Source organism: Giraffa tippelskirchi, chromosome 12 (genome assembly GCF_054371585.1).
Source record: "Giraffa tippelskirchi isolate mGirTip1 chromosome 12, T2T-mGirTip1v1.2.pri, whole genome shotgun sequence".
Lineage (NCBI taxonomy): Eukaryota > Metazoa > Chordata > Mammalia > Artiodactyla > Giraffidae > Giraffa > Giraffa tippelskirchi.
The window spans coordinates 46737808-46752090 of NC_137286.1; the positions used below are offsets into that span (position 1 = coordinate 46737808).

Consider the following 14283-nt stretch of genomic DNA (forward strand, 5'->3'; position numbering starts at 1 on the left):
ACACTTCCCTAAAGCCAGGACCACATTGTTTGCAACCTCAGAGCTAGAGTAGATAAGGAAAACCATGCCCTTCAGGAAGAGGAAAGGTCAAGGCTAATACCCACCTTGACAGGAGTTTTGGACTTTTTTTTAAGTCTCCACAAGAGAAGCAAAATCTAAGTCTTCATTTCCGGTGAAATGGGCCCAAATATACATGACCTCTGAGGTCAAACAATGCCAACCTGGAAATTAACACAATTGGCACCCAACAGGTGTTTGGCCTGGAGGGTCCTGAGCAGAAGCAAATGCAGTTATTCTGGGTGAAGCTTCCAACAAAGGCATCAGGACCCTCCCAGAAAAGAGAGTCCTGTAAAGAGGGGTCACAGTTTAGTGACAAAGTACATGAGGGATCAACCTGCTCTGAGTCCCAGGAACTCCAGTGAATACACACCAATATGAAATACTCAGCAAATCAATACACTTTGATAAATAAATACACTAATGATAAACACATTAGAAAAAGACACCATGAAAAAAAGACAGGAAGATGGGAAAGAGAACTGTAATGGGTTGAAGAGGGTCCTCCTGAAACTCATGTCTACTCAGAACCTCAGAACATGGCTTTATATAGAAGTATGGTGATGCAAACACACTTAATTAAAGATTTGGGGATGGAAATCATCCTGGATGGAGGGTGGGACCACAGTCCAGTGACTGGTGTCTTTACAAGAGAAAGGACACGGAGATTTACACACACAGAGTTGAGAGAAGATGAGCACATGAAGATGGAGATGGAGTTAAGGAGGGCTACAAGATAAGGGGTCTCCAGAAACTAAGGAGGCAAGGACGGACCCTCTTGGAACATCACAGGCAGCACCGCCCTGCTGACACCTTGATTTCAGACATCTGACCTCCAGAACTGTGAGAGAATAAATCTCTCTTGTATTAAACCACCAAGCTCATGGTAACCTTATGCAACAGCCCTAGGAAATAAAAATAAATAAAAAATTGGAAAATATAGTCTCTCATATTTTTATAAATTACCAGAAAAGCTAGCTGACCTCCTACTCTAGAGCATGGTAGTCACATGGATCCCAGGACCTCTTGTTATTTCCTGTGTCCCCAAGTGTCTGAGACTCACAGGGGAGGGTCCACTGGTCTAGAGAAGGGGAGTCAGTCCAAACTCCCACAGGAGCCAGGAGGGAAGGAAATAAGTAAAGGGCATGGAGAGGACTAGGGCACCTGAAGAGGACCAGCTGCACCTGGGGGTGGTGGAAAAGAAGGAGGCCCTGTGCATGACACACTCTCATGTGTATAAAATGGAAAAAGATACAGATATGCCCTACAAACACGTGCATTTATGTACACACATGTCTACATATTTCAGAACATGTGAAATGTGTTGAAGACTGTACATGAGGTTGAGGACACAGATGCTCCCTGGATGGAGGGGTGGACGTTCCTGTGAGCAGGCAGGAAGCCTGGTCATGCCCAAGAGAAGAAATCAGGACATGTGAGATGATCATAGACTTGCTTTATGTCAATTATACAGGAGAATAAGAGAAATATAGAAAACTACACGAAGATATGAATGGAAAACAATATAGAGGGCATAGCCACATCAGCTCCAGCACCCCCCCAGACCCCCAAGGACACACAGCCCAGTGACACCAGACCACCTGAGGCTTCTAAAGGAGTTGGAGTCTCAATTTTCTTGTGAAATTAAAACACTGCAGCTTCCAAACCCTTAGGGAAAGAAATATTAATACTAGTGATTCTACATCATTTCTTCATAAAAACACTGTGATGGAAAACTGAACACATCAAGAGTCCACCTTCAGTGCAAACTGGTTTGCAGCCCCTGATCTGGAGCAAATCAAGCTGCATGTGTTTATGTCCAGAGTGGGGCCAGGGTCTTCTGGGACCTCTGTGAGGTGGAGGGGGAGGGGGACAGGTAGAGGGCATGGATTGAGAGTGCCCTGTCAGAGACCCTCTGAGGAGCCCATCACATGCTTTTATTCATTTAATTGACACATAGTAGGTTATAAGCCCATTGCACAGATGGGGAACCTGAGGCTCTGATAAATAAATGGACAGGATCATCCAGTTATGAAATGTCTTATCCTTGTAACTCTGGTGCCCATCTTCCCTCTTCCTTCTCTGTCCTGGCACCTCCTCCATCCTTCCTCTGTCCTGGCCATGACCTTCCCGGCTGCCTGTCTTCCAGTCCACACACCTGGCTGCTGGGCAGGCAGGGCTCAGCCTCATCCAGGCTGTACTCTGACTGGGGCACTACGTCCAGGCTCACAGATTAGAGTGGAGGAGGAGGGGCTGCTGGGAGATTCAGGCAAAGCTCTTACTTTCCAGGTGGGGGAACTGAGGCCCAGAGAGGGCACAGGCCTTACCCAGGGTCACACAGCAGGAACCCCCATGTCTCTCCTTTCCCAAGTCCTCCTTCCGTGCTATTAAATGGATCTAAAGTTGTCTTTTAGCCTTAGATGTAAATTGAAGGGTCATTTTGTTGAGGTAAGTTGGGAACAGCTTTGAGGAGAGACACCCCCATCAGCCCTCACCCCAGTGCCCTGCCCCCACCCTGGCAGTGCCCACTGGGAGGCCTGCAGGTTCCAGGGCTCCGCTGGCAATTGGGGCTCAAGGAGCTTTGGGAGTCCAGGGAGGTTCTCAGGTTTGCTCTGTGCTTCTCTTTCCAGCCTCAGCTTGTCCCAGGGTTTATTATCAGCAAATGTGACAAGGCCCCTGATGGCAGGAAGCTGGCTGGGGCTCAGGGTGCTGGCCCTTCAGCCCCGGGGGCCTCTCAGCAAATAGTCCCTTGGAAACAGGGCAGCTGTCCCTGAGGAGAGGGCGGGCTGGAAGGGGCCTCACTCCCTCCACACACTGGATCCTAGAGGAGTCCCTGTGTGAGCAGTACTGCAGCCCTGGCTGGTGGGACTGTCTTGGGCGAGTGACCTGGGCAATTCTGTGGTCTCCAGGGTCCCTGCCACTCTGGCCACGTGTCCCTGTCACAGCCCTGAAACCCCTTTAGGCTCCTGTTCTCCTGCCTCAGTTCCAGCCCAGGCCCCTCCTCCATGGGAAGGTTGGCTCCATGCCTGCATCCCTTCTGCGTCAGAAGACACCTACTGGGCTGCCTCAGGGCCACTGGGACCCTGGAATCTGCACCTCCACCCCAGTCATCTCCAGTCTGTCACCCCAGCTCCCACTCCAATCCTGGGTGCCTTCTCAGGGCTGTCCCCTCCTAGGGGTCCAGGAGGTGCCTCCTCTTTCAGCTCCTGCCCTTAAAAGGGGGCAAATCATCTGTCCATCCCCACTCCCTCCCTGGGATGCCCTGAAAGACTTCACATCAGAATCAGATACAGCGTCCTTGTTCATTTCCAATCCCTTCTTCCCAGCTTGGAAGCTGCTAACCAGTCTCCCAGGCCAGGAGAATCCTCACTCAGGTAGGACTACTTCTAGATATTTCCAGACTCGCATCTGGATGGCAGTTTTGGAGCTTAAAAGCTAAACATTATGTTAATTTATTCTGTGGTTCCTCCAGGACACTCCACCTTGGAGCCATGCTGGGTTGGAGTCTCCCTGTCCCAGTGGGGAAGAGTCACATGGGAAGGCAAAATGGGGGGGGAGGGGATTCAGAACAGTTCTTATTTTACATGTCATCTTGTCCCCACATCCCCATGGCCTTGCTCTCACCCCATGGCTCCTCCCTGTTAATCTCTGAAGCTGCCCTCCTCCGGGTGGGGCTGTGTCCCCTCAGATGGCAGCTCCTTCTAGTGATGGCTCCTGGGACGACAGGCCAGGACACATGTGTCTCCAGGTTGCTGTAGAAGGAGGCTGTGGCCCTGAAGGTATGTCCTGGGTCTCAGACCCCTGAGCTTTGGTCCTGGGCTCCCACCCTGGCTGACTTGCTGAACTGTAGAGCAAAGCTCTTAAACCTACAGCTTTAGCATTTTCATCTGGATTTCCCACTCCTATCTACAGGGCAACCTCAGGGAAATGCTTTACTACCCAGCTTCAGTTTTCTCATCTGTAAAATGTGGTTAGCAGTACAATTCAATATCCCATTTGTGAAACCTTTGGGTCTGCTCCAGAATTCAGAATTTTTCAGCTCCAGATAGGTGACATGGTGCCTCTACTCTATATGATATCACACTCACTGGGGTCTGAAAGCACATTGTAATCAGATACGTTAGCATTTCTGCAACTGAACTTTTGAACATAAATTGTCTCATGTTTGTTCAGGTCAAAACTTGTTACCAAATGAATTTTTTCAAAATTCTTTTTTCAATTTTCATAGCCTTGAAGGGTTGGGATTGCAGATAAGGACCAGCCTAACTTCTGTCTCCATAGATAAAGGGACACAGCTCAGAGAGATAAAATATTCATGGTTTGAGGTCAGACCAAACATGGCTATAAGGTTTGGGATAAGACAAGTCTCCTGACAAGGCCAAGGTTGATGGGTGGGGAGAAACATTCTGGAACGGCTGTACTGTTACCCGAGTGTCTGAGCCATTGGTTCCAACTCCACAGATCCTGAGCCTCAGCCCTCACAGGGCCATGAGCCTTTTCCAGGCATCTTGACTCCAGAGCTGGATCTTTTCTTGTGGGTCTCAGCAAAGACTGCTGCCATATCGATGACTTAGACCTGCACAACCATCAGGACCTCCACATGACCATCCTCAGGCCTGGGCTCTCTGACCATCATCATGGGCTACTTCCTCCGCCTGCTGCAGCTGCTCTCCACCTGCGTGGCCTTCTCCCTGGTGGCTGGTGTGAGCACTTTGCAGGTGGCCACAGGTAACTGGTCCATATTTGTCTGGTGCTTCTGCTTCGTCGTGACCCTCATCATCCTCATAGTTGAGTTGTGTGGGCTTCAGTCCCGCCTCCACCTCTCCTGGGATGGCTTTCTCATCACCAGCGCCTCCTGTGCCACCTTCTTATGTCTCTCAGGCTCCATCGTCTTTGCCACTGCCTGCATCCAGTTGCTGCCTCACAGCCCCTTCGGCAACCACGCCATTGTGGTCACTGCCTTTTCCAGCCTTGCATCTGTGGCTTATGCCACTGAAGTGGTCTGGACCTGCACCTGGTCTGGAGAGTTCTCCTGCTCTGTGCTCACCTTGCCAGGCCTGCTTCACAGGCTGGAGATCTTCGTGGCCTGTGTCATCTTCGCCTTCATCAGCAGCCCCCGCCTGTACGTGCACCAGCCGGCCCTGGAGTGGTGCGTGGCCGTGTATTCCGTCTGCTTCCTCCTGTCAGCCGTGACCCTCCTGCTGCACTGGTACAACTGGGACAACAGGCTGCCCGTCCCCATCCCCCTTGTGCATTTGGGGCTGACCCTGCTCTCCACCCTCCTCTACGCCTCCGCTGTGGTCCTCTGGCCGCTCTACCAGTTCAACGGGGAGTACGGCGGGCAGCCCCAGAGGTCCAGCGATGTGAGCTGCCATGATAAACTCACTTCCTATATGTGCACCTGGGACCAGCGACTGGCTGTGGCCGTCCTGACAGCTGTCAATCTGCTGATTTATGTGGTTGACCTGGTGGACTTGGCCCGCCGCTTTTTTTATCAGCTTCTGAGGCTCTGCACCGGGCCCCCCGATTCCCTCTTGTTGTCAGTGGAGGTATCTTCACCGAGCTCAGTCGTCCTCTGATGTCCTCTTCCGGGCTCCCTCTCTCCCCTCTCACATCCTTTCCCGTTCATCTTGCTCTTTTCTGTTCCCTTCCCTCCTTCTTCTCTGTCTCCCTTCTGTCTCGTGTGGTTGCCCATAATTCTGTTTTGCCTCTTTCTTGTGTTGTTCCAGCTTTTCCACATTTTCTGCTTTTTGGCCCTTTTCTGTTCTTCCTTGGTTTTCTCATCTCCTGTGTCCTGATCACCTCTCTCCATCTTCCTTCTTCTGATCCATCGGGACATAAGACTCCTTCCTCCTCTGCCCACCGCCCCCTCCCACCTCCTAAGGTGCTGACTCCGCGGCACACAGCCCTCTGTGCAAATGTTCACACCCTGGACCTCTGGAGGCTCTGGTTGTCTGTCACCCTGGCTGTGTCTTAGTTGGTATAGATGTGTGGAATGGGGTGAGTGCGGTAGCTAGGGATTGGACCCCGTTTTTCCCAGTGGAGGGGGTTGTAGAGTGTTGTTGTTGTTCAGTCTCTCAGTTGTGTCCGACTCTGCAACCCCCATGGACTGCAGCACACCATGCTTCCCTGTCCTTCACCATCTCCCGGAGCTTGCTCAAATGCATGTCCATTAAGTCAGTGATGCCATCTAACCATCTCATCCTCCGTCACCCCCTTCTCCTCCTGCCTTCAATCTTTCCCATCATTAGGGTCTTTTCTAATGAGTCGGCTTCTTTTTAAGTTAAAACAAAATCTATGGAAGTTGATAATTTCCAGTGGGCGGGAGTCTTGAAGCAGAGATCTTGGGTCCCTGGGCCCCATCTGGTGCTCAGCCCCACCTGAGATTGGCTCCAGAATTTTTGCAGGCTCACTAAATACCCAGTGCCTAGAGGGCTTCTTAGAGGAAGTTGTGATGACTTTCATCCCAATTACTTTCTGGACATCAAAGTAGGAGCTTGCAGAGAACCCCAGGGTCTTGAAGACACCTGTCTGCAGTGTTGGTGAGGAGCAGCGATGTGGCCCTCCTGCCTCAGTGATCAAAACAGCAGGTCCTGCCTCTGCAGGGAGAAGAGTGTGGCCCCTGCAGCCTTAAAGGTGATATTAGCCTGGATTTTTTTTTTTTTCCTGATCAGGAAGGCAAAAATTAGTGACTATCCCTATTCCTAAAGGGGAAGTTTCTTTTCATTCTTTTTCCCAGCAGGGTTACTTCAGAGGTGGAAATTGCTTCTGCCATAGTGAAAGGCATTGCATCCCTGACTGATGCACACAGAGGTATGATTCTGTGTGTTAGTAGGTTTCTCTGCTGCTTCCTGCTTCTCTGGGATTCATGAATAAGATGGTCTATATGAATGTATAAGTATGTATATCCTATTCCCAGGAGCTTGTGGTTCCCATCAATCCCCTGCTGTCAATCATAGAGAAAATCTTGTCCCTTCTCCACAATCACAATGTACTTTTTTAACCTCAATATTAAGATAAAGGAAAACAAAGCAAAACAATGCCTCCTCCCCTCCTCACCAATCAAGAGATCCTAATTAATCCAAATTTATCTAGAGCTCAGAAGAGGCCTAGCAGATTTCCCTCCTCACCCACCCAACCCTGGGTGGGGTCTCTCCCACTGTCTCCCCACCCTCACCTGAGCTAGACCTTAGGGAGTGGACCATCCCTGGAAAACTAGAGTTTGGGCCCCATCCCAATGCCCAATATCCCATCAGATAACTCTTAAAAGGCTCCTGCCAGCTCCTCGATGTCTTTCTCTTTAATAGTTTGCGCCAAGGACTTCCCTGGTGGTCCACTGGTTGAGACTCCTGGCTTCCACCGCAGGGAGTGTGGGTTCTATACTTGGTCTGAGAACTAAGGTCCCACCTGCCATTCAGCACAGGCAAAAGAATTTTTTTTTTAAAAAGTTGTGTGCCTGTGTGCATGCCCAGCGTGTTTGCCTGTGTATGAGTATGCGTGTCCGTGTGCACGCTAGCATTGGCACCAGCAGCCCTTTGTATAACTGTGGTGAGGAAGTCACCCCAAACCTTCTTCCTCTCCTGTTCTCAGCCGCAAAACCTCAGAGCCCAGTGTAGTAGCTTCACCAGGGCCAGACGGGCCAGGCAAGCAGAGCTGTGGGGGAGGGGAGGGGAAGGACCCCCACTGCTGCCACTCACTCCTGTACTGGGATGAAGTCATGTGATCTTCACCCAGTGGCAGGTGGGATGAATGGGGAGGGCTCCCAGGAGGTGGTCCCTATCATGGGGAAATCTTAAGAAGGACTAAAAAAAAATTCATATTTAAGGCAAGATGAAAAATTTCAGCATAAAATTGTTCTCTGTCCATTTGAGCCTCCTCCCTCATCTCTAGTGTGCATTGTGCATCTGCAATATGTGTTAACCAATCTCTCTGCTCAGCCATAAAGGTGAACTTTCCTTCTTCTGGTCCCAGCCACATAACTCCTTAGAAAATTAACACAACTTATGACCTTATTAATGTCACAGCTGTATTATTTGTATTCTGCCTATTTTACAAGGTTATTGTTTCTTGCATTGCCAAATGTGTGATTGGACCTCTGGTAAAAAATAACGTTGACCTGAAATGATTGACCTGATGTATAGTCTTATAAGATACTTGATTGTAATAGTGTGACTCTAGATATGGGAAGAAGCAATAGGAAGGAACCATTTCCTGGAGCTGACAGTCTTGTAAGACAGGTGGTCCAGAGGATTAAGGCTACTGTTACCAGGACTGGGTGAGTAATAGCACCTTAAATGACCAGGAATAGACATTCCTAGTGACCTGCGACAAAATGGCCACAAAATGCTTCCTAAATCCTGGTTAAAATTAAGATAAAAAAGGAGGGGACTGTGAAATAAAAAATGTTGCCCACTGCTCAGTTCTACAAGAATCAAGTAATTAGCCACCATAGTCACTGACCTACAATCCACCCTGGAAAGAATTTAGGTCGAACATCAGGATGAGACACTGTGATCTATAAAACTGGACCTCAGATAAAAAGAGTTTTTCAAGAGAAATTTTTATGAACACAGTTTCTTGCATCTTCCCATACTTAGAAAAGCACTAAAACCATTAACTAAGGGATCTATTCCTCATGAAGAGGAGTAACATTCTACCGAAACTATGTGCTTGGTTGCATGTACCCCTTCCCTGAAATCACATATATACTGGCCTCTCCCCTTACCTCTTCAGAACAGTTTTCATAGCTTCCAGAAATATTGTTGCACTGGTCATATTCCTCGTTGTTGCTGTTTAGTCACTCAGTCGTGTTCGACTTTTTCGACCCCATGAACTGTGGCCTGCCAAGTTCCTCTGTACATGGGATTTTCCAGGCAAGAATACTGGAATGGGTTGCCATTTCCTTCTCTAGGGGATCTTCCCGACCCCGGGATCAAACCTACACCTCCTGCATTGTAGGTGGATTCTTTACCGCTGAGCTCAAATAAAAAACCCCACTTTTTTCTTAGATTGACTAATGATTCATTTTTCACCAACAAAAGCAAGCATGCAGAGACCTCTCTAGGCTTCCCTGATGGTTTAGTGGAATCCCAGAGTAAGAGAGAGAGGCAGATCTGGGGTCCACGTCTGGGTTCACAGTCACATGTGGTCCTGCCTCCAGGCCAGTGGCCCCATCGTTGTGGTCTGGTCCCCTTAAGGATGAACCATGAGGAGTATGGAGAGCAGAACCCAAAAAATCTGGTTTCTAGTTTTAGTTCCACCACCATATAACAGATGAGTATTGTCCCTGATCTAAGTTTCAGTTTCCTATTTATAAAATGAGCAGTTTGGGCTTAAATCATAGTTTTTGAGCTGTGCTCTTCAGAGCCCTTGGTTTCTGGTGAGGTGATGGGAGTTGAAAATAGGGTGTTGGCCTTATCCACCAATTTCTCTTACCAGAGCAGCCTGGTGAGAATCAAGGTCCCACTCAAGATCTCACTTGAAAATAAGATTGGAAACAACTCACATGGTCATGTTTAGGATGCTGGTTAATAAACCAAGGTGTAGACAGAAGAGAGAATACTATACAGCTGGAAAAAATGAGGATGCTCTCAAAATAATGATAAAGAAAAATTTCCAGTATACCCTAAGTAAAAATAGTGGGATACAGAACAACACATTATATCCTTTTTTAATGTAATGAAAGTAGGAGAAATAAAAAATAAATCTGTATGTACTTGATCTGTATCATGAAGCACTGGAAGGGCTCCCATGAGTGCAATGGAGCAGTCACTACCTGGCACTTATGAGAGAGGGTAGCTGAGGGGAGAGTGCAAGGACCACACGTGGAAGTGAGGTTTCTCAATATGTGGCTTTTTAGAGCATTTTGATTTTGAAACATGTAAGTCAATTATCTTTAAGAAAACAAAATTTTAGTTTGAAAAATAGATCAAGTGGAGAAGGGTCAGGGGAGGAATAGTTGGCAAATAGTCTCTATGTTCCCTGCAGCCTTGATGAACAGGCTGGTGGAGGAGCTGAGAGATGCCTGCATGGGCCTGTCTCCAAAGGCAGAAGGAAAGGAGGTGCCTTGGGTCCAGGGGTCTGGGGAGGGGGACCTGTGGCCCCAAAGCCCTCCTGTTGGATTCCCAGGGCCTCCGTCAGCCCTTTAGCAGAAACAGTTGATGGAGAAGTCCTCTGGTGCCCAAGCCTCAGGCCCTTCTCCTGCTCTCTGCTGCCTGGCCTGGGCTCCCTGCCTCCCAGGACAGCGGCCCTACCCTTGCTCCTCTGGCCTCCTCCAAGCAGAGTGTTTCCAGCTGACGTTCCCCCAGGCTGTGGTCTGAGCTGCATCCAGACCAGAGCCCGGGGCACAGATGTTCCCATTCTCTGGCTCTGACCAGCTTCTTGGGAAAATCACAGAGTCAGCGTTTCTCAATTCTCCTGTGAGTGGAGAGAAGAGGGACCCTTCTCTCCTGCAGTCTCAGGCACCTGGCTGTCCACCCTGGTTGGGGGATGGCAGTATTGGCTGCCAATCCATGTGGCCCTTGTCTGTGTGGCTGTCTCCTCTCAAAGGTCCCTGTAGAGAGGCCGGTGGGTGGAAAGAGGATAGTTATGTTCCATTAGCCCCTGCCTAGAGTCTCCACACTCTCTCTGACATTTTCTGGCTGGCTTTCCAACAGAAAGTGGTCTGGCCAAAGCAGGACACACAAGAGCCAGGAGATGATTCCTGGACCTGAGAAAAGTGGGAAGGGGCTCCGCATTTCCTGAGGTTCTATTACCTGCTGAGCCTTGCAGGAGGACAGACCTGTATTCAAATCCAGACACTGTCAGGGAGTAACTGTGTGACTTTGTTTAAATTACATAATGTACTCTCTGAGCCTCAGTTCCATCATCTATAAAATGGGAATGACAATAATAATCTCCCTGAAGATAAAATGAATAAACATAATAAGCCACCAAATCAGATGGTTAGTACAAAAAAATATTGACTACTCTCTTCCTCTGGGTATAAATTGCAAGGTGAATGCCAAGTGGAGTTTAAGATCCTAAGCCCCCATGCTAAGTCACTTCAGTCGTGTCCGACTCTGTGCGACCCCACAGATGGCAGCCCACCAGGCTCCCCCGTCCCTGGGATTCTCCAGGCAAGAATACTGGAGTGGGTTGCCATTTCCTTCTCTAATGCATGAAAGTGAAACCCCCATGACTGGGTTCAAATCCCAGCTCTGCCACTTAAACCTGTGTGATCTTGGCCAGTTGACCTCTCTGTGCCTGTGAAAATGGGGACAGTGAGGACATAGTTCATTGGCTGCTGGGAGGAACAAATGAACCAGAGCAGAGCTTGACCTGCAGTGAGCACGACACGTGTTTACCTCTTGTAACTGTTGTGTCCACAGCAGCCCCGGTGCAGCCTGAGTCCTCAGGGCCCCTTTCTCAGCCGACAGAACCTGTGAGCTGTCATCTGAGGTCTCTTCTGCAGCCAGGCTGGGAGGGTGAGGATTCATCGCAGTTGGTCTTTTCAGGGTCTGCCTCTGACCAAGGGTGGGGAGGGGGCTGGGGAGCTCAGTTCAAGCCCATGCTCTCACCTCCACTCCAACCAGCGTGTTTCCATAAATCTCTCCAGTGTTTTGTCTGGAGGGAGAGTGAGCTTTCTCAGGCCACAAAGTTCTACAAAACAATCCATCTGGACAACCAGGTTGCTCATGGGATAGGGGTCCCTCAGGGCTCCTCCACTCCCTACATTGACCCCAACAAGCCTTAAGGCCAATGACACGCTCTTAGCAAGACTGCCAAGGGAAGTCACTTCCCTGGTCCCAGCTACAGCCTGCCTGCCCCTTGGGCTCCTGGCTGCCCACTGCTGCCAGCAGCATGCCATCCCTCAGGCCACCAGGTGACCACAGTGGTCCATGTCCATGCTGAGCCAGGGCCAGCTGCCCATCAGCCCAGAACACTGCCCCTAGCAACACTCTTGTTACTAGTCTGGGACTACTTATGCAAATCCCTTAAAACAAAAAGAGCTTGTTGTTCTTTCTGGTGCTTTGGGCAGAAGGAAGCACTACCAGAATATTCTATTCCTTGAACCTGTCAGAGGCCAACACAGTCCGAGATCCTTCCATCATCTCTCTTATCCTCTGCCCCACTCCCACAGATTCCCCAGCTTTCTCCTTCTCCACCCACCCCAAACTGAGTTTAAGCTTTGTTCTAATGTAAACCAGACTTGCTCAAATATAGGCACATAAACACACCATTTTCTGTGTCTTTAAGCAAATAGGGCAGCACAAGCACCAGTCCATTCGTAGGAAGTCATAACTTCGTATTGAAACATGACTGACATGTTATGGGTATATTATTCTGGCCCTATTTGGATGGATGGATCACAGGTACATCTTTCTTCAAGGCTGCCTTTCACCAGGCCCCTCTGTGCCCAGCCCCTCACATCATTGTCTTTGACCCTCATACTAACCTGGGAGGGTTATTATTATCCCTTGTCTACACATCAGGAACCAGAACCTCAGCGGGGCTAGAGCCCAGGACCTCCCAGCCCGGAAACCACTGAGCGGGCCTGGCATCCAGCCTCTGCCAACCAGGTCCTACCCTTCCTGTGGCTGCACCTCAGGCCAAGCTCCTGGGGCTTCCAAACAGCAAGGGAGCCTCAGCCTGGTCACTGTCTTCCAGCCTTTCCTTCCTTTAGAGGACAGATGCTAACTCACATAGAGAGGATTCTTATTACAAATCCACCCCTCGTTCCACAGACTCCAGTGAGTCCTGGGTGCAGTTAGACCGAACCACCAGGCCCTACCAGCTCCCCTGTGGCCTGAGCTCTTCCTCCAGACGGTGGGTCCTGGGTGGGGGTCTGTCAAGCAGAATAACTCCAGCTTCCACTGAGGACCCTGCGGGGGGCAGAGCTGGGACTGACTGGCAGGGCAGAGTCTGTACCCCTCTCCCTCTGTCCCAGCCCCAAATCTCAGTGGATGGGAATCCTGGCTCCTCTCCTTTCAAGGAAGCCTGACCCTTTGGAAGGAACTTGGGCTGGGAGTCAGGAAGCTTGGGGTCACCTTCCAGGCCAGGCTGCCCCACTGCTCTGGCTGCCCTAAGCCTCAGGTCACGGGTAAGTGAGGGCATTTAGAGGGTCCTGAAGCTTTCCCCTATTCATATCTCCTGCCCCTCACATCTCCTGCTAGAGTGACTCTCAGGCTGATTCCGCCTGCAAGTCAGCCTTAGAGAGAGATGGTCCAAGGGCTCTACCTGGTGGCCACTCACAGCCAGACAGGCAGCCCCACCCAGCAGTTTCCAAGGTTCATAAAAATCATAACTGAGGAGGTCAGGACCCTGAACCTGGGAGACAGGGCAGGAGAGAATCCTGAGAATTCAATCTGCCTGCCTTCTCACACCTGGTTCCCGGGTGTCAGTGGTGGGAATGGGAACCACTGTCATTGTAAAATGGTCTGAAAAGCACTGGCATTGCTGTCAGATGGGACTAGATTTGAATCCTTGAGTTCTTAATCTCATCCCTGTAGTGGGCTGTTTAGGACTCATCCTGCAGGGCTGTGTGCTCTCTCTGCATGAATAGGCAGCCAAGGTAGATGGCTGGGTGAGAATGGACCAATGAGAAGAGTCCCCCTGGTGGTGCTCAGCCCTTAGGCCAATGGCTCATCCGTGGCTGCACATCTCTCTGGCCTGATGTGGGCAGTGCTTCTCAAAGTGTGGTCCCTGGACCAACAGCAAGGCATCAACAGGGAATTTTGGGGAATGCAGATTCCTAGGTTCCCCCACCAAGACCTGCTGAATCAGAATCTCAGGACGGGGCCTAAGGCCCCCAGGAGATGCTGAACCTGGTGCAGTGAGAGAACACTGTGCTCATGTACCAGGGGATGCTGAAAAGGCACCTTATGTGATTTGAATGTCTCACACATTGGAATCACCTCTGGAGGTCAGAATACTAACCAGTGCCTGCTACACCCCTACTTCCCCACCCCAGTGATTCTTGATCTTGTAGCAGAGGGTGGTGGCTCTCCTAGACTGGCCTGTGGTCTACGGAATAGTCATCAATTATTGTCACTTGGTGGCTGCTCGAGCTATGACAGGCATGGTGCTGTGGGCTTTGTATGGAATATCTCACAAGAACCCTCTAAGTTGTTAGATTCTCTTGCTTCACAAATGGAGAAACTGAGGCACAGAGAGGTTGAATACTCAGCCTAGGTTACACACAGCTACTAAATGGCAGGATTCCAAACTGGTTACCTCAGACTCCAG

General features: G+C 49.9%; 1 protein-coding gene across 1 annotated transcript; it reads left to right on the top strand.

Annotated features, from left to right (window-relative positions):
• The first annotated feature begins 4179 nt into the window (after positions 1-4179).
• On the top strand, positions 4180-9064 carry LOC145528399 (myeloid-associated differentiation marker-like). Its single transcript, XM_081546709.1, has 2 exons — positions 4180-4785; positions 4939-9064. Exons 1-2 carry the CDS (start codon positions 4695-4697, stop codon positions 5634-5636), a joined length of 789 nt encoding a protein of 262 aa, XP_081402835.1. The 5' UTR covers positions 4180-4694; the 3' UTR covers positions 5637-9064.
• The last annotated feature ends 5219 nt before the right edge of the window (positions 9065-14283 follow it).